The sequence below is a fragment of the Ambystoma mexicanum genome, chromosome 9 (genome assembly GCF_040938575.1).
Source record: "Ambystoma mexicanum isolate Mex_15411 chromosome 9, UKY_AmexF1_1, whole genome shotgun sequence".
In the NCBI taxonomy this organism is placed as follows: Eukaryota; Metazoa; Chordata; class Amphibia; order Caudata; family Ambystomatidae; genus Ambystoma; species Ambystoma mexicanum.
In genome coordinates this window covers 196,731,532-196,752,857 of record NC_090931.1, presented here as the reverse complement: position 1 = coordinate 196,752,857, position 21,326 = coordinate 196,731,532, and the positions used below count along the sequence as shown (strand labels likewise).

Genomic DNA, 21,326 nt, shown 5'->3' with positions numbered 1-21,326 from the left:
GATTCCCTCAAGAGCATATGTAACCTTGGCTACTTTTTTTTTATTTTTTAAGATGGATTTAGAGACTAGGTAATTCCTATGGATTTTGGCTTGAAGGGAATGAGCTTATGAATGTGTACGGCGCAGGCAAGGTTCATGGACAAGACTACTCCAGAGACCTGAAAATCAGGAGAGCCCCCGAGATTACAACTGGGAAGGAAAAGGGGAAAGATGATGGGCGTGCTGAACTGTCCCCTTACTCTCTTTCAGATGCTGGCATCTTCAGACGCATACTGTATGTGGTGTACACAGATTGTATCCGACAATGCAGTGGACCCATGTACATGGTAGGTTTATCGCCTCCTTTTAAAGCCTGAATAGCAAATGTAACTCATGTCCTCAATGGGCCTTGTACACCAGGTTTTGAAGGTAACCACTGACTGTGTAAATCATTCCCATTAAGATATGCTGTATGTTTGTATCTTACCGTTTGAAGTTATTTTTATTCATTTTCATTCTTAAATGTAGAATTTTCTCATATGTAGACACTTTAATACTTAGCAATAAAGACTTTCTGTTTAGAATATCCTTTCTGGGTATGTATAAAACCTGCAGTAAATTCAGCCACCTTGGACTGGAGTTAAACACCCTCAAACAGATTGCTGTTGTACACTGCTTGCAGAGCTAATACCCAGCCATTCCATTAGCAAAGGGAATCACTGAGGTCCTTGCATTTTGAGTCCTCTGCAACATAAGCTCAGCTCATTACTAATATACACCAAAAGCCAGTAGAAAAATGCCCCAAACTCCGAGGGAGACAATCGTGCAACCCATTTACACATGCATGGTTTTCACCAGCTGGCCTAGTTTATCATGTTTAGGTGTATTTAGAATATAGGCCTGTTCTGCAAGGAGAAGGACATTCAATCATGCAGTGTCCTTGGGGTGCCAGAATTGGAATCTGAGAACGTCCAATGCAGCGTTCTCGGATGCCTTCTTTGATTGTTTTCCAGGTTTCCCCCAGTCAATGTTTCTATGTCTCGTCTCCCGCTTCGTTTTTTTAAATTTTTTTACTTCAATGTTCTTAATGACTTCACTCTTCTCTTTTCAGGACCGAATGGTGCTTCTCGTCATGGGGAACATAATAAATTGGTCCCTGTAAGTATAAGAGTGTTCATAGCACAGGCTAAAAACCTAGAGTGTGCAATACCCAGACTCCCACCAGAGTATAGCACTACTCTTGATGGCCACCTAAAGCGCTTGGATTATGAATCAGATTGCAGACAGGTGGTTGATAACTGAGGCATCTCATAGGAATGCAGTAAACCATTCACAATGGAGCAGCATGCAGACTGCATGCCTGTACCTACTTTCCCACAGAGGTGGTTTTAGCAGACACTTAAATAACTCTGAGGCATAAATGCAACGGAAAAGGGTATAGGGAGATGAGCTAAAACCTTCAGATCAATCAGTAATGATGAACACTGTAGAGGGTATAATGTTAATTGATCGAATGTAGCACAATGTCTGCTATTTTATGCCTCTCTTGGTGCATTAACACACAAATAATTCAGTGGAGCTTCTAGAACAAGTGGTTGACAGGTCAGATGTGTTGAGGTAGATGCTTCAGGAGTAGTAGAAGGTTGCATATCGTGAAAGAATGTGTTTAAATGCACAGAAACCGCCTCTGTTTAGGTTGTGGAAATGTTAGTAACAATTCAGGAAGGCTGGCGATTGGCACAGTCTGCAGTTTTTGTTTCACTTTCACACTGATTCCTAAGTAGGATATACAGCCTTGTATTAGTTAGGGACATGAGATGTCTTACCCGCAATCTGGATTTGTGCAATTACAATGACCTCAGACAATGTTAGGATTAAGAGAAAAGCCATAATTGGATAAAAGTGCACAGTCATTAACAGTTGCCCCGCACTAGGTTCCAACTTGACCTGTGCAGGGGCCTGGCAACCGAAGAAGAGGACCACACACATAGGGCACATTTTGTTACATTTTACCACATGTAGCCCCCTGTACTTTTTGATGTCTTTTCTACGTTTCTCTGAGCCAGGCTTAATCGCAAGCCTGAAGAGTGCAGCTCTGCATTTCGTGCTCTGCCTTAAGATTCCTATTGACTCTTAAGGCAGGGTTATCACCTTTCTTTGCTAGTCATTTGGCTAAGCTGGTGGTGGCTTTATTGCCCATGTAAAATGGTTACACTGGGTGGACTCCATTTAATATGGCTGGGTCCTTTTTTATCCCCTTCCCCAAAATAGTTGTAGTTTGCCTCGAAGACCTTTGGGGTCGCAGGACTATCCCTTGTGTGTGTCTGTATGTCTTTTTGGCTACTTGGTTCCCTAGGCCTGGGGGCTGTAGTCAGCCTGCAACCAGTGATGACTGGCATATACAGATGCCTTTCTGTGACGTGCAGATTCATTCCTTTGTGCAGTAAATCTTTCCAGTAGCATCGAGATATGGTCCGCCACTGGCTGACCACCACACTATTTGAACTATGCTTGGTGTGTGATTGGTTGCAGTGTTCACTCACTGGTTCCTTAGGGGGATAAAAGAAGACCCCTTTCCCACTCACCTTGTCTATAGCTGGAACGCCTAATTCTCAAGGAAGGAGTGAAACTGTGCAGCAGCCTTTGTCATCTTCAACCTGACGATGAAGCTCGGACTCACCAAAGAAGACAAGGACACACAGCAGTGATGCTTTCACTTGGTTCAGTGGGAAAAGCTGAATCGCAGCTTCTGCTCAATGGGCTGGGCTTGCTGAAGCTCTTAGCAGTGCCTGCATCGCTGGACTCCAAAGTGGGTGCCTCTTTGCTGTAAGGAACCTAAAGACTCTGAGCCAAACCAACCCAAGAATCCTCTCCACAGGGCCCCAGGCAAGCACTGTGGTTCCATCTCCCCTCACCCGGGAAACTGCAGAGGTCATACTGCTTCCAGACTTGCCTTCACAGTCCATCTTCTGTGGCCTGCTCCTCTCCGGTGTACTTTCTACACCCTACACTCTTCGTTGGGGTCTCATCAAACTGACTCCCCACCTCAGATGTTGGCTCCTGTGCCCAAGGACGATGTGGGAGCCCTGCTTCTCTGGCAACCAGACATCAGCAGTCTGGCATTTGTGCTTCTCTCACTGGGATCCTGACCTGGGAATCTCAAAATTTTGAATAATCCTCCTTACCAAATGTTTGGTGGTCCAGATCTGCATCATTATTCCATCACTGGAGCCCTCAGTGGTCACTGAACAATGTGCACAGCAACTGCTTATGAAAATCACAACTGCATCCAGCTGAATTGCTTACCCATGCTACGGTATTGCTCTTCTCACCCATTGGAACAGCTGCCAGATATTTTCTTCATTGTGTTCTTCATCTCTGGGCCTCTTTATCTTCTCAAATACTTTAGAGACTCCCTCCAACGGAACTCCAGGAACTGTTTCTACTGAGGTAACTCTCCCTCCAGAGACTGCCCCTATTGGCTCTACTGTTCGCTTCTTGGTCTCTTGTAGACTTTCCTCCCTACGCTGAGCAGGTTTTGCATGCCTGTTATTACCGTTTCTTTTTCTGGAAGGACTTTTTTGACTTCAAATAGAAATCTGATACTTGCTGCACTGGGATCTGTTTTGCTTACCTGTTAATATACTGTTTTTCTCTTTTTTTTTAATATAAAGATTATATTTCTGATATAAATATTGTGGAACTTTGCTCATTTGGTATCTAATGAAGTGTGTTCTGTACCTGTGAACCTCTCCCGATACAAAATAGAATCTATACATAATGACAAAGGAGGTAATACAAACGTATTAATACAAAGACCAAAAGACACAAAAGCAATCAGGCAGGGGTAAAGTGCCAGTAAGCAAATGCGAGTGCGTGCGATTAGTCACGCACTGAATCTGACTGGCCCTGACTGAAATAGGTACAGTTCCCAATATAAGGACTGTAGCATACATTTGTGAACACTTGATTTTCAATGGCCAAAAAAGAAACCAATGTTCTAATTGTTGGAATTGGGGTGAAAAATAATGAAAATTGGGTCCCTCCCTTGCATTGTATGCACTATGGCTATTGATAACTGCTTGGTAATAAGATGTTTAGTATTCTATTACAATTTGGTTTTGTTAAAGGATAGTTAAAATCTGATATATTACAGTGCACTTAATACCCCCATGCCTTTGCACCAGAGTACGTACAGGCACCTACTTCACCATGCAAGCACCTCCTTTGGTCTCATATTTAGGGAATTGTGCTTCAGCATCATTAGTTGAGCCCTGGAGGCAGGAGACCTTCTGATCTCAAGCGTCTCACAGTTAAGAGTGCCAGGCTGGCAACATACACAGGAATTATTCTACGGGGATAGTAACTGATCCCTCCCTTTTTGTTTTCCAACTACATTCACCTGTCATCATGTTGCCCTTTCTTGACTTGGCCTTTAGGCTTGGCAGTACCCACATTAATCTGGAGTTTGCTCCATGGGAAAAATGTTAAGGAAATTTCAGGTAAGAAAATCCACCACGATTTAACTGGGTGATGGCTGCACATCTCAAGTCCATCACACATCCAAACACTTAACCTATTACTCTTAGAAACTATTGCGCAAAAGTTGGTTGGATTCCAAACGATTTGAACTATACCTTTCTTTACCAAACCTAATCTGTGGTCAAGCCTGAGGAATATAGACACCCACGTTATCTCATAACAAAGCGCTCCTTTCCCTTGCTCCCTCGTCCCTTCCCTATGTCTGTGGCCCTTGCATCCTTTTTTCGCATTGGCTTGTATCCTAATTATTTCTTTTCATCTGCTGTCTGGAGACCCCTGGCAGGGGCATAATATTTGCAGACAAGCCTAGGCACTCTGAAAACACTGCGGTCTGGATTTGGTGCAATACAATAGCCTTCTAATATAACGCCACATTTGGGATTGTGGACCTCTGTACAGCATCACAGGACTCCTAATCCTTTTCCTTCTCTGCTCAGGGCTGCCTATGGACTCATCATAAGGCCAAATGACTTTGCCTCCTATCTGTTGGCGATTGGGATCTGCAACCTCCTACTCTACTTTGCGTTCTACATTATCATGAAGGTAGGCATAACTAATTCAGCATTCAGATTTTGAGAGATGTGTAGGAGTACAAGTTCATGGCTTCTTGAACCAGCTTGACGTCTTTGCTAATGATTTATCTCTTAACCAGTTGGTAAACAAAACTGTTGATACAAATGCAAGTGTACAGTACTCCTACGTTCCATCCCATTTCCTCCATATAAATTGTAACTGCCTCCAAGATGTGGATGAAACGGAACCCTCTGTAAAGCAAAATTCTGATGGAAAAAAACTGCAGCCCAGGCAAACGCATGGAAGGTTCTATGTGGTTTTACTAACTACAAACTAAAAGATGACATTGAATTGTTCAGTTTTCTTCTAGGTATTTTTTGACCATCAATAGTTCATACACAAGAACAGATTTGTTGCAGCTGTAAACCCATCAGCTTCAGAATGTTATTGGGCAATTAATCGGATAACCGGCCAGGTACCGATGCACACAGCTGGATATCTTACCTTGAAATGTGCTGGTCCCATATTTACTCGTAAGCCATTTCTAAAGAGAACTCCTAGCCAGGTGCCTTCCTACAAACCCTGCTACTCCATCACCCTCCTCTCTCCCTTCCTAGTCTTCCAACTTACCACTGCATGCCCCTTCTCCCCATCTCCCACTGGGTATTCCATAAGTTGAAGGATCCCTTCAAAACCCCCCCTACCTTCCTCCCCATCCCCTCCGGCCTACCTTACCTTCTTAATTCTGGCACTCTTCCACATTCCTCCCTTCTCTAGATTAGCTTTAACCTGCCATATTAAAGCCTACATATTCACCAAAATATTTTGTATCCCTTACATTCCCCACACTCACGCTTTCTAAACCTCTCCGGCTGCCTACTCCGTGTTCTCTCCAGCTTCTGTAGTGTCACTTGGGACAAAGAGGTGCATCCCTGTTTCCTTCATGCTTATAAATATTCAAAGAATGTAATCAATGTTTAAACACATTGGAGGAAATAAATCTTCACAAATAATTAAAAGGCGAGGAGAAAATCTGTTTGGAAACAAAACTGCTTGGTGAACTTGCTGAATATAAAGTAGAAATTGTTCCCAGCAACCTAGAACAGAAAAGTGAAGACCGCGCTGTCGATTACAGGTTAATTCGAGATGAAGCTACTTCAACAGAAAACTAGTGCCTAATGTGTGCAGTGTAACGGAGGCTCCTGCAGGCAGGATAAGAACAGACACAAAATAAATCTTTGAAGTCGACAATGTAGTAGGTCGCCAATTGAATAAATTAACATTTGTGGTGCAGCCAAAAAGGAAACCACAATCCCAAGGTTGATGAAGCCACTACATATTGAGTGGACCCTCTGCGCACGTTGATCTCAGTGCGCCCATGGCTCTTCCTTGGACAGGACATGTGCACCCATTGGTGGCAATCTGGCCGACAACTGGTAAAGCAACTCAGATCTGTACTTTCTAATTTACATTGTCCCATGCCTTGCCTTCATGGCTTCAAGACCTGTCTTTTGTGAGAGCAGTCCTTTTCCACCACAGACCTGCCCATGCTGTGCCTTGTGTATGGACCCAGAGCACTTCTAGTCTTTATGCCTCTTCCTTGGGTCGCATGAATCATGGCTGTAGAGGTGGGAGATGTGGAAGTGCCGTTGCTTTAGCGCTTAAAAATATTTCCATAAAAGCAAGTCCAGACTTGATTATTTTCTAGGGTATCCCGTCCTACCAATCCTCTTTGGAAGACTCATTGGGTTGCGGTGAACTCTTTGGATACTCAGCTATATCATTGAATTTCTACAAGAGTGCAGGCACTCCTAGAGATTAGGGGAAGGAAGTCCATTACTCCCATTATTCCCTTGTTTAAAGAGCATGGTGGTGAAGGAGGTTCATTGTCCAAATCCTAGTCTGCATCCTGTCTGCAGGAGGATATTTGTCTGATGATCATCATGATATATGGGTTGGGGAGGCATGCCTGACCCTCCACCCCCCCTCCCTTACACTGTCTCCTCCACAAGGAGAAGGAATTGGTGCATGCAAGCCATGTACCATCAGTGATTTAGGGGGCCTGGCTCCTGTGCCCGGGCAGGTGTTCTGGCGGCTATAATTCATGTCAAAGACTAAGAAAACTGGCTTCACCTTTCAGGCAGATTTGCTAAATATGAATCCAACTATAGGGGAAGTCACACTCGAAGTGTTAGAGCAAAAATCGATGTTGGGATTTATTAGGTTGACTTTGGTACTCTGTCTTTTTGCTAATTTCCTGCACCTATTTTGCCAACAGAGAGGCCTTGCTAAAGCTTAACTAAAATGTGTTGTAAAGTGACCCCCTTGACTCTGCCTCATCGACCTGGGTATAGTATCACGTGGTCCACAACACCAATTATGTGCAATGAAAGTGCATCCTCGGGCATACACCTGCCTTGCAGAAAAGCATGCATGTAAAAAGTATATGTTCCATACTTGAATGAATACACAACATAGACTGGATCCAAGAAGGGGATGCACCATACAGTAGACCCAGTCAGATCACCTAGGCCAGGACGGAGGCTGGAAACCATGTCCCTGGACAAGACCGTCCAAACCATGTTAACAAACCATCATGAATTACATCTCGTGTAATCTCTTTTAAATCAGAGGAACTGGACTATCAAAACATGCTTACAGATTTGGAGGAAGAAAGGTAATGGGGAAGACCGGGTAACCAACAGGAATGCTTTCCCCCCCACAAAGGGGACATATTGGAACAAGCACCCTTCGCCCATTTGATATCCATAGTGACCCCAGGATGCCCAGTCCTTACCTGTAGAGTTAAGACATACTAACAGGAACACTGGGGAGAAGAGACCAAACAAAGGAGAAACATTTATTCAAAGCCCCCTCAATAAATACCCTTTGGACAAGAGGTCCCCAAAAACAAAACTGAGGGGTCGGGGGAGAAACCCTCTGGCCTGAGACTGGGGCACAATCCTACAGCTCCTTGACAGCCAACAACAAACACAGATTTAAGTGGGATCCACAATGGCAGCTTACCCATTTACTGACTCCCCTCATGAACTCAGAACCACAAAACATCCCTACCGGGGAGCATGCTCAGTGGACATGTCCCCTCTGGCCAATCTGAGGGAAGCTAGCCATTCTAAGCACTATGAGGGCCAGCTCCCATGACAAGAGTGGAAGGGGTTGTGGTACAGAGACTTTGAGTTGTGGTGTAAAAAAGTTGATTGCTGGAGCTGAGAGGAAGATTGCTGGGATATCTAACAACTGGAGTGGAAAGGCAGATTACAAGACCCAGTGAAAGCAGGAAGTCTGCTGGGCAGACAGTAAGACCTGGAGAGTAGAGTCAGATGTTAAGACCCCGGGAGGAGAGGAGGATTGCTGAGCAAACTGTAAGGCCTGGCGAGCAGCGTGCATGTTAACGTCGAGAGGCTGATTGTAAGATATGGATAGGTGAGACTGATGTGTGAAACTTGAACACAGGAGGAAACTAAAACTGAAATGCAGGAAAGGACAGTGATTAAAACAGAGACCAAAAGGAAGGTGAATGGTGACCTGGTCGCAGCACTAGTCATAAAAAGTTCAGAGGAAGTAAAAGTGGAGGTATTGGGAAAGATTTTCTTTTTGCTGCTTTTTCCCATAGTCTTCAACGGGACACCCTGGCCTGACTTTTTGAAGGTAAGTAAAGCCTGCTTTACGACCTTTGTATTTTTGCTCATTCTTAGTGGGAAACTAATAATTCCATAAGACTATCTGTCCTGGGAGACTGCCTCCCTTAGTGTATTTCTTGTATTTTTACAACTGCTCACAACATCCTAAAACGACGTGTAGTTAAAATACTTTATATCCTTTTTTTAGAACATTTTCTTGTGTGGCTTTTTGGTTAAAAATGCAATATGGACTGGTGACACCGTGTCATGACCCTTACCCCTGGCCCTCACTGGCAAGTCAGCCTTCCAGTTAGGGCTAGGTCAAAGGCCTTAAAACCTCATCCAAGACTCTCTTGGAGTCAATCCTGGCGCCTTTGGCACCAGGCTCATAACCATCATGAAGATCAACATTAGAATGGGACTATTTACTTGGGACTATTTACCTTGGGGGGCGGTGGGGTTCAGCCAACATGGAGGCACACAGACAGCTCAGTTACAAGGAACTAAGCTATGCGGTCTAGTCTTTTGGGTGTGGCAGGCCTGGGACTACTTTACCTGGACTACTTTACCTGAGACTATTTAAACCGCAACCAAACAGCAGAACATGCTTTGCGTTATTCTGCTGTGGGCAGCGTAACGCTCACCTTGTCCAGTTCTTTGATGCCAGCTTACCTGAAACCCAAGGACCTGCAGAGAGAGAAAGAACACTACGAAACATACCTGGAACAGTATCCTGTCTTCAATCCATCGCCGACTTCAGTTCCACTCACCTGAAGGTACGAACTCCATCATCCGGCACTGCATGCATCCTGGAATACCATAACCTGGAAAAAGGAGAAAGAAAGACCACATTAGTAAGCGTTTACTCACGTTTCCTCCCGAATGAAGAAAGCCACACAATTCTTACCTGGGTAGTCATCTCCTGGTCAGTATCATTGCTGGAAAATTACGGTGCTCGGCGAGGAACATCGCAACCTGCAAGGAGAGAAAAGACACAGGTTAGCAATATAAAAGGCAAAATAGTGCCGCGCATTGCTCATTACTCACCGGACAGCATCGCGCACACCGCGCTTTCGCCTTCCGGCCCATGCTAATCTTCAAACTGCATGACAACACCAAAATACCTTTCCATATCTAAAAGGAAAGAAGCAAGACATTATTATTCGAACTAAGAGGAACATAAGAACTGCATATAAAGACTGTAAAGCAGCAAACCTACGTCGTCGCAGCAGGCCTGGATTCCCACAGGGGGGCTTCCACCAGTGAAGTAACTTGGTTGCTGCTCGCCCCCCACATCTATGCGCCCCTGCCACGAGGAGCAGGACGGAGAATCCACATTTTACAATATTAAGGTGAGGAGAAGGCCCAAGGGAGGTGGGAAAACATAAAGACAATCTGGTATTGAATCCAGCTCTCCTATAGTGCAGAACCATCTTTAACCAGAGGCCTTACCAAGGGACCGAGAGAGGGTTCGAGAGTGTAAATCATCCAACCAGGGCTGGGTGGCGCCCCCATGGATACCAGGTGAGCATAACACAACGGTTATTTTTCTACCATGTTTTGAACTTTTTACTTTTGCATCTACTGTAAATGGCTTCCAAGAGTGGCTAGCACTCTAAAATGGCCATGCCAAAGGATTTTCCTCTGTCCGATTAGCGACATTATTCTTTGGCTGTCTTCCTGCCCTCTCATGTCCAGAATTGCCATATATGTGGGAAGCCCTTTCTTGGGGGAAAGCTGCTTTTGTTCTCAGCAATGTGACGGTGAGTGCTGCTTTTGACCTGGCAATGTGATGGTCTGTGTGTGAATCCAGATTTGAGGGCTGGGTCTCAGGTCCCAGTCCACATCGAGGTGCCTGAATCTCTCATGCTGGGCAGATTGTGTGAGCCATGGCTATCCATGATTCGGTAGCCACTGGCAGTTTAAATGGTGCACATCCTTAACATTGGTGGATCTGAGCGAGCTTCCTGTCTAGATCTTGGCTAAAAGGAGGACTCATCCTGCAGCCATTTGACAGATGTTTGAGCTAAAACCCCTACGAAATGCAGTTGCTGATGACCAGATGACCTTTGCAGCTGACCAGCATCAACTGCAGAGAAGTCCACGTAAAGCTGTGCTCCTCTGCCTTCTCTCAAGAAGACAGTAGTCTGTGCTTGAACCCCAGAACTGGTAGGAGCGGTATTACCCAATTGGATCGGCCAGTACCATTTGATTGATTAAAATCGATCAAATTGGGCAATCACTACCGAGCATGGGTTGCGGGGATGTCGCCTGCTCCCCGTGTTCAATAATGATGGCCTTGGGTGGTAGCAGGGGTGTCCCCTGCTTCCTTAGGATAGGAGGTGGGTGACGGGGGGGGGGAAAGAAAAGCAGACCCTGCAGCGTTGTATCCGGTACGTGTTAGAGGGACAGAACTAACACTGCAGGGTCAGACGGAAACGGAGGAGCAAAGGGGGGAGAGGATGTATTGGGGGGGCCAAAGATTAGTGGATTTTGGCCACAGCAATATTGGTTTTGCGGTGGAATTGACTACAGTCCATTCCGCCGCAAACCATTCTGCCAAGGCCAAATCACATAGATCCATAGGAACAATTATTCTTGAATCCTTGATCGAGGATCTGTGCCTTCTGAGCCTTCAGAAGTGTCCCTGGACCACACAGTGGACTGACTAGCTCTCTCCTGGGCTACCTCTATGCAGCCATTGCATCCTTGGAACATGGAGGATCTTCTACTACAAGACATCTGTTCTAATCCCAACAGAAGCTGTGCAGAACCTGCTCCTTTCTTCGTCCATAGAAGATCGCCTCTCACCGCCTGATCGTGGTGACTCCCATTGCAACCCATCTTCTTTGCTCCCTGGAGGTGTCCTGAGGTCGCCTGCTTTGCAGAATTCTTCTTCCTTTCTTCGCAAGGGTGTCCAGCTGGACAGTCCCTGCAACTGCGATTCAGGTACTTCGACTGACCGAAACCAAATCCTGCATTCAAAGGTAACCTCTGCACCTGCGACTAGTGGACTGCCCTTGACTGCACCAAGCAGAGAAGAACATGTCCTCAGCAGAATCCGGAACCTCTGCAGTGTCCTCCTGAAGAAATCTGAGTAAGTGGGGTAAGTTAGCACCCCTGTTTCTTTTCCTTACTCTCCTCCATAGGATTACATAGGCGTAAAATATATCTCTTTATTTCCTGACTCAGATCATTGGTGGTGTAGTCAAGCATCCCTTCCTGGGTCTTCCCTAATGTAGTGGGATTGAGAAAGTTACTTAACAGAAATGTCCTTAACATTTTGAGCTAGTATCGTCCAATAACATAATAAAACCTAACAGGAAAGTATATCTTTTGGAACTGATGTCTTTAGGGCACTAGTCCCCAAACAATCCCAGGGGTGGACTTAATAAATAATAGGGAACTGTTTAGTGTTGCTTTAAAGGGTTTCTGCTCTGTTTTATGCATCTGGCTAAAAAAATAAATTTAAATTGGGCTTTTATATCGCTCTTCATCCCGGAATCCGGCCTCGAAGCCTGTGGTCCATGCTTCCTCAGTGTGATTTTTGCTTCCAAGACAAGTACGTTGCCCATGAGCTATCCTCCCGGCCTAACTACTTGCCTGTATTGCACTGGTTTTGAATCTTATGCTTTCATATCTTCTCACAATAGTGAATGTATATATGTATTTGATAGGAAGCATGTGACAATAATTGTGGAGAGATTTACTTTCTTAATGCATATTTTAAAGGCCTAATATATGTCAGGTACTGTCAGGTTACAGTGGCATATTCTCAATTACATTGGGTTTGGGGAGATTTAGTATAGAAAGGTTTTGGGAAGTTTTTATGGAGTTTAATTTTAAAACAGCCAATTTTGCCCTTAACATTCATTGCAGTCTATGGAGAATGCCCCAAGCCAATATGGAGGTCCTCAGTCTAAATTCTAATTGGCTGGTGATTGTTTATAGGGAAGACAGTGAACATTCTAAACTGCCTTTCATCGTCTTTGCCCAGCTGAGAGGTCGTGTACTAAGCTGCTCCTGCTTAACTTGTTCAGGGGTTTCAAGTTTCAAGCAGTCGAGCGGCTTCTTTGGAAAGTAAGCAGGAATCTTTATGGAGTTCGTTTTGGCACAGGACAGGAGTAATAAGATTTCAAGTTGCCTAAGAAAATAAATTTCCAAGACTCTTCACAAGATAAGTTCTTTTAAAACTCAAAACTCTTTATCTAATGTTCTTGTTGAAGAGTTAAATTGATTTTAAACTCATATGAAGACATTTAATAGCACGGTAGTGCTATCGTTTGTTTTTCTTTGTTACGCTATGTTTTTTCTATCAAGCGCATGGTTTTTCCGTTAACAGAAGCCTGCGCGTGAAAGTCTTCGCTTGAGAATCTAGCGCAAGCTCTTTTGTGTCACGTGATACTTTAGAGCGTGTATTTTTCTACCCGTGGTTGGTTTTCAGCGCGTGTGCTTTTTACTCGCTCCTTGGATAAGCGCGTGTGGATCTTTCCCGCGGTTTAGACTTCAGCGCGTGTGCGTTTACTCGCTTCTTGGATAAGCGCGTGTGGATTTTTCCCGCGGTTTAGACTTCAGCGCGTGTGCGTTTATTCGCTACTTGGATAAAGCGCGTGTGTATTTTTTCCCACGGAATGGACATTATCGCATGTGCTTTTTACTCGCTCCTTGAATAAGCGCATGTGCATTTTTCCGCGGTTTGGTTTTCAGCGCGTGTACGTTCTACACTCAGTTTGGATTTTTATGCGTGTGCAAGATATTTCCACGTGAAATTTTTTGTCGCAAGTTTCAAAGGCAGTTAATAAGAAATATAAGAACTTTCCAGAAACACTACAACTTCCATTTACTTTTAATGAACTTAAGACTTTGTTCAAGCTTCTTGAGTTTTTAGAAGATATCTGCAAAGTTAATTTCACATTCATGGACCTACTGAGAAGGCTGAATGATCATTGAGATTCAAGTCAACTAGTAAGGAAGTCTAGTCAGCTTATCACTTCTCTGGGCATTCTGTAGAGAAGTTCCAGGTATGGTTTTTTTACTTTTTTTGGTAAAGGATATTGAGAATTAAGGTTAGTATAGTACTCAATGAATAACAAGGTGTATATATGTTTATGTTTTTACTACAGATGAAGAACCAGCTAGTTAATAGCTTCCAGCCTGGTGTTTGTTAATTTGTCCCTTCCCCCTTTCCCCTGGAAGTGAGGTAAACTGAGCAGTTTATAGTATCAGCTCAGAGTGCCACATTTTGGGTGGATTGTCGGGGGCTCAGCAGCTTCCGCAGACACCAGGATCTCAGCCTGACAATATATCATTGTACTTTTTTGTATTTAACTGTCTGAGTGGAATTATTGATGATGCTCTGTGTGGACATATTGTAGCCTTAGACCGCTCTCAAACTCCTCCAGAGTCTAAGCCTTGCCGCTCTGCTACCACAACTTGATTAAGCTTGGCTGGACTTCTGCATTTCCCTTTTTACCATGATCGTTTGGCCCTCCATAATTGACCCACGTGGTTGATTTTGGAAATCCATCTGAACAGTCCCCAGGGGACCTTTCCCTGTTTCAAATCCTTGGTTGAAGCCTCCACCTTCACATACTGTGCCTCCTTCTGGGGCACCTTCTTTCTCCTAGATCGGGGCCCCCAAACTTTCTTTTTGTCAGGTCCTCTGCCCTTTCCTGCTCTGTCTTCCCCTTAGTCGGAGCCTTTGTCTTCACTTCCTCTATCTTTTCCTCACCAAAAGCTTCCGGTTAAGATGGATTTCCACAAATCAACTCTGAAGGTGTATTTTGGGTGACCCACCCATTATGGTGAACAGGAAAGACACTGAAGTCTAGCCAAACCCAGTCAAGGTAGGTAACGGAGCGAAGTATGAAAATATACAGTGATTTATTAGGCCTTTAAAATACAATGGATTTCCAAAATTAGCCACTGCGGGAGGATTTTGGGAGGCTACCTTATTCATAGTAAACTCGGAAGGACACTGTGGTTAACCAAAACCCAATCAAGGTAATTGAGCAAGCAGTCAAGTCTTAGTCTCAGGAAAAGTGTTGGAGTGGTCTAGGGCTACACCGAGTCACACAGGACACCAAAAATCTAAGTTAGACACTGAGTATATAAAAATAAATGTTTATTAGGCCTTTAGGAACACACTAAGTATATTAAATCACAGGTAAGTAATGTCAATCAAAACCATATATAACATATATGCACATTCACAATATGGGTGATTAAATAGGCATATGAATTAGATACCAGTGTTCAATAGTCGAGTAAGAAAAATAGACTAGACAGAATAAGCGTTCTCTAATGAGGTCCAACACTAGGTAAAGGTAAGTGAACATATGTTTATTTAGTTCACAAAGCTGCAGCCTCTCTCCACCTTGACCAGCTGAGACACACCCAAAACCTAACATTCCAACACATTATAGGGTTCATTGATGTCGCAGGCTGCTGTGGGTTCCATTGAGAACACGAGGAGAACCATGTACACTGTGCGGGTTTGAACTATGTACACTACATAAAACAACTATGTACACTATAATGGTTTGAACTATGTACACTACATAGCACTCTTCCTTCTCTTAGAACAAATGAGTAAATGGCACAAGGGGTGCCTGTGAAATGACTTTGATGTAATGACACACAACCACTGCAGACAGGCACATCAAGGAAGAGGATTGTTGAGTCCTCTGTTCCTAAGAAGCACAATGGTCTTTTTATTTTTTAGAATTATTTTTATTAACATTTCCAATTACGCATGCAAATAAGAAAAGAACCCCCCTCCCAACTTTGCGCCCCCTCAAAATCACAGTTCCTTAGTTATTTCAATCTCGTGAACATTGATCTGTGTCTCATTGTTCAATCATCCATAGTTTGGGGCAAAAGTTCACTTAATGTCCAACTAGCAAATGTTTTGTGGGCACCATTGCAGCAAGAAATCTCTTCTCAAATATTCCAACATCACTCTCCAATCATTCCTAACCATATGGAGCTCTCCCTGAATCCTGTGTTATCCATTGCATTGTTCGTACTTCCCACAATTTGTGCTCCCAGATCATTATTGTCAGGGGATCCATACTTTTCAATTTTTTTGCTAGAACTAACCATGCAGCTATCAGCATACGCATTGATGCTTTCTTCGTTGGTTTCGGAACTTGTCCTAACACAGGCCCCAGCAACCCACACAAACTTTCACCTACTAAGAGAGAACCTATTCCTAGATACATATTCTTCATTTGTATTTTAACATGGTTCCAAAAGTCTCCCTACACCTTACAGCTCCTCCAACATTCAGATGACAATGTATTATACATTCTATGTAACCTTTGAGGTGTGTAATGCCACTGCATCATTATTTTATATCACATTTCTCTTAATTGTAGGGAGCGAGTGTTAGGCAGAAACCAGTGCAGTTCCCTTTGTTAACACTGCAAAAGATTTAGGACTACAGGTGTTGGCAGTAAACCCACTTGGTAGCAGTCTGTACCACCCAGATTTACCTGGTAGCTGTGGCTGAGCAGTCAGACTTCCCTCAAGAAGAGTTAGGCAGTATGCAAAGTATACACAATAGGCACTCAGATACAACAATACAAGCAAACATTGGCCAGAGCTTTGGTATCAAAGTATATCATTATTTATTTAAAAACACACTGTTTGAAACACTCCAGCACTCTTATGGTAAACACTCTAAACACAGTTACTATTATAATATATACAACCCTTGTTCCTTATCAGAGAAGTCTTAGTTAACACCACTTATTTCCATACAGAGGTGAGCGCTTAACTATAGATGGCACTCCAATAAGTTTATGAAGAAGGGAGGGAAAAAGACAGAATATGGAAAGGTATACCCCTCTAAGATTTAGGAACACTATTAGCAAGGCAGAAGAGCAAAAGCCACTTTGTGAGCCAAAGTCCATAGGCTGGGCCCACTCTTAGAGAGAGCAGAGCATAAATGCGCCCAAGATCACACCGTTACACTAGCCTTAGAAAGTCTTGCAGAGTGTTTGAAAAGAGTTTAGAGAGGCTCAGAAAAGTTTAGCCAGGGTGTCCCAGGCTGACCCAGGTTCGAAAGCCGGGGGCTAAATCTACCCCGTACAGTCGGTGGCAAGGGAAGCCGGGCGGGACACGGTACCTTAAGTGGGAAGGATCCTCCAGGGGTGGAAGTTGTTCCTGCCAGCGGGTGCAAGTCTCGTCGTCCAGGGGAAGAGAAGATCTCGACTTGGAGGAAAGATGAAGGTCGTTGCACTGCCAGGGAAGAAACCAGCCGCGGAGTTTTCCGGTTAAAGGTATTACCCTTTCATTCGCGGTCGTGCTAAAACGTGGTATCCCGATTTCCGGGGTGCTTGGCACAGGCAAGGCGGCCACGAGATAAGTCGGGAAGGCGAAAAGACGGTGAAACTGGTTATCCCCACCAGTCAAAGGAAGAAGACTCTCCGGCGGGAGATCTCCTCTGTCGTTGGGAAAAGTGGTGAGACGGTCCAGCAGGGCTCCACCAGTGGTGTCGTCGTGGCAGGTCGGCTCAGCTTCTCCCTCGTCGGATTCTTAGGTCCTGTGGCGACTTCTGAAGTTCCAGTCCCCAAAGCCCTGCTTTTATGCAGAAAACCCCCATTCACTCAGCCTAGTTGTCACTCAAACATGCTAAGTGGTGAGCCGGCCGACTCACCACTTGGGCCAATCAGGACGGAGTGCGACTTGAGTTGCCTAGGCAACTCAGTCCAGGGTGCCTAAATCCCCCTCCACCCCACCCAAGTACCCCAGACAGAGTGGCACCACTTTGGAGGGCTTCTGTGGAGAAGCCCACCAAAAAGTGGAACAAAGGGCTCGACTTGGGTTGGAGTCACAGAAGAGAACACAAACGCCATGTTAGAACAGAGTTTTGGCAAAAAATACCACCGTAGAATGAATATTAAATAAATAAACCGGCAATATGTTTGAGGCTATCGTAATTAATTAAATAAATAAAGATAGTAGCCTCAAACAATGGGAAAATCCCATAGAGAAATATTCGCGGTTGAATATAAAAAGTAGTATCCACTGCCACCAGCCAAAACTCGATCAGGGGGGCGGAGACGTGCCCCCTCGACTAACAGACCCCGGGGCAATTGAATTGCCCCAGCCAGTACGTCCACAATATGATGGTTTGTACTGGTTCTGTTCAGAATTTAAGACTAGTAAAGTCAATGGTGACTTTACAGGCCCTGGGAGACTGTAGTCAGTCCCAGGGTATGGGGTCTATACTGGGGAGTCACTATGACACCCCTGTGTTACTGCACTGAGGGTGCTGTGTAACACACATCACAAAAACACATGAAGCCCTATGGAGTAAAAGACCGCATAGCCCATCTAACACATCTAGAGTTAAAGAAACACACTCAAATCATGTCCAAGAGTGAGGGTAAAAGAGTCTAACTCTTGGCAGGAGAACAAAATAAACCCCAGAAATCCAGCAAAGCTGCTGGGGGACTCACTAGGTTAGGAAATTCAGCCTAAACAGAGAATTCTCCCTAACAGCGAGTCAATTACGGAACGTGGTTCCACAGTTGTTCCCACTGCTTCTGTGAGATGCCTTCTCCTAAAGTTCCCTCCCATGCCGTTTCATAGGGCTAACTAGCTGGGGATTACATGCTTATCAAATCGGATACAATTGCGATACCAAATGTCTATCTCCCGCATGGGTATTTATATACATCTCAAAATGTGTTAAAGGTCTATTTGCAGCTTTCCTATTTACAGCCAATGTCTCATTTGACTATGTTCAAATCTGTCTCTTTTAAGTCTGTCTTTTACAAAATTTGAATGTGCTATGTCCCCTTCACTTGTCATGTCGGCTAACTTCAAGCATCCTTGTTTCTTCCATTGGCTAAAAGCCCCTTTTGACAGTCCTGGAGAGAACTGCAGATTTTCAAATAAGGGCGTAAATGGAAATGGATATGTCGATAGGTTTCCCTTCTTTAAATAGTGGTCCCATATGTCACACGTTGCCCTCAATACTGTACTTCTTCGAGAGCTTAATGGTCTGTCCTTTTACTGGTAACCATAAAAGCTTTGATAGTGTCACCCCTGCCAACGCTCTATCCATACGTGCCCAAATGTTCTCCCTATTATTAGTAAACCATTCGTGGCTCACCCATAACTGAGCCGCTTCATAATATTTGCTCATGTTTGGAAGGCCTAATCCTCCTCTGCTCTTAGGGTTTGTTACCAACTCTAAACAAACTCTCAGATGTTTATTTTGCCAAATAAATTTCAATATCAATGTATTTGCTGTTTTGAAAAACTCCAGGGGGTTTGGGATAGGGATGGCTTGAAACAAATAAAGCAAACTTGGCAACCTTACCATCTTAACAGTATTAATATGCCCCAATCAGGACACTCTCAGGGGGCTCCATCTATCTATCCTTTATTTTCGGTAAAGAATTCAGCTAATTTGCCTTATATACATGGGTAACCTTATTAGTCAGCTTTACCCCCAGATATGTTCACTCACTAGCGGATGTACGAAACTTGCAGAATTTATACATATGTATACATATTTATGCTCTTTTGAGAGACCCAACCCCATAAGTTCAGATTTTGCCATATTAATTTTAAGACCAGACAGACAATTTCTCCTGTTCTTCCAGTACTTTTACCAGTGCCGGAATCGTAGTTTCAGGTTTCGTCAGCGTCATTAGCATATCATCCGCATATGCTGCTGTCTTATGCATTTCTCCCCCAAAAACAATCCCCATTATAGTATAATTTTGCAGAATCGAAAATAACAGGGGTTCCAAATATATCAGGTATAATAAGGGGGAGAGGGGACAACCTTGTCTTTTCCCTCGTTCAATATTTATAACCTCCGATATGCTTAGATTAACAGAGAGGTGCCTTGCCGTGTAGTCATAATTGACCTCTACTATTTGTATAAATCTCAGACCAAAACCCATATGTTTCATTGTCTCGAAATAGAAAGGGCCATTCAACTCCATCAAATGCCTTTTCAGCATCTAAGCATATCAAGGTGGCAGGAACATTGTTATTAGCCACTTTCTCTATCAGGTGCATCACCCTTCTCGTGTTATCCCACGTTTGTCTCCCCATTATTAATCCAGATTGGTCCTGACCTATCAATAATGAGAGAATATATTTCAACCTTTCAGCTAAAATCCCTGTATACATTTTTGCATCAATATTTAATAATGCTATAGGTCTGTATGAAATGCATAATGTCAAATCCTAATTTGGTTTCCCCAATAGGATCACTTTTGCTTCGGTCATTGTCCGGGTTATACTTCCATGGTTTTTAAACGATTTAAACAGGTTTGTTAATACTAGTACTAATTCTTTTTTGAATACCTTTATAAAAGACTGCTGTAAATCAGGTTTATTTATATTTATAGGGAGGCCCTTTATCACTTTTTCCACCTCTTCCTCTCTTATATCCCCCTCCAACATCTCCCTGCTGCTCACCGTTACCTGTGGCATCTGTAAATCCTTCAGATACTCCTTAATTGCCTCTAGCAGCTGATATCAGACCAAATGGCATCCTGAAACATTTGAATAAACCCACATGTGTGATTAAGGTAGGAACATCATGAGTATCAGGATGCATTTGAATCTGGTGATAGGCAGATTTGAGGTCTAACAACGAATAAACCTTGGAACCATCCGTAATCATTTAGTACATTTTAGGTGAAGGAAGCTTTTCTGTAACAATCTTTTTGTTGACTTGTCTGAGATCTATACACAGTCTTATCGCATCGCACCATTGGGTTTCTTCAAGATCACAATCGGGCTCACCCATTCTGATGCTTCTGATCACTCAGTGATGCCCTCTTTGAGCATCCTTTCAATCTCCAGTTCAACATCCGTTTTGCATGTCAGGGGAACTGGCCAAAGCTTGGCAACAAATGAAATAGAAGATTTGTAAAGCTTGATTTTGTGAGGAAAAAAAACCTTTCAGACACCCAACACCACTCCTGAACACATTGGGGGCCCATTTAGCCACCTCATTTTCATCACACACATTAGGCTCAGATGCCACTCCTTCATTAGGGTCTGACTGAGCCAAATTACATCCATTATGCACTTGTTCTTTTCCATTGTGGCAGCTCCAAGACAATAAATTAGCCCCTGCACTTGTTGCATATATCTTACTGATGGTGGTCTTACCTTTGAATGACAACTTGGCATCTAACTCGCCAATACTCCTTATGGAGTTCTCACCATAAGCATTCGCTTTCACTTTTGCCTCCTTGAACAAACACTTAACCGATCTCTCCTCCCATGACCTTTTACTGATCAAGGTGTGTTCTGCATCACTGTCAACTAGCATCTCAATTGCCACCCCATGGACATCAATCAATGTTCTGGGTTTCTTTGTCTTAATCTCACGAATGGCATCCACCACCTGTGCCAAATCCAGTCCATCATAGACATCCTGGACCTCATCAACATCCTCTTCTATGGTTCCTGCTTTGCCACCCCAAAACCGACAGCACTTAGACCGGTGTCCTTTTCTACCACAGCGTCTACATTCCACAAAAACCGCTTTGCACTCCTATCTCTTGCAAAGTGTTCACTACTACCACATCTATAACATCCTCTAAAGGATCGTGAGCCTCCATGACCACTAACTATTTCTCTCTGGTTGCTTTGGAAACCTCTTCC

The 21,326-nt window shown here is 43.8% G+C and overlaps 1 protein-coding gene across 2 annotated transcripts in view; it reads left to right on the top strand.

The window, feature by feature from the left end:
- The window catches only part of SIDT2 (SID1 transmembrane family member 2), a 546,488-nt gene that overhangs the window by 473,706 nt on the left and 51,456 nt on the right, over window positions 1–21,326 (top strand). For both annotated transcript variants that reach the window (XM_069614482.1, XM_069614483.1), the window contains exons 21-23: window positions 250–326; window positions 1,091–1,137; window positions 4,959–5,064. In XM_069614482.1, the coding sequence (XP_069470583.1) occupies window positions 250–326; window positions 1,091–1,137; window positions 4,959–5,064 (230 nt within the window). The remainder of the gene's footprint in view (window positions 1–249; window positions 327–1,090; window positions 1,138–4,958; window positions 5,065–21,326) is intronic.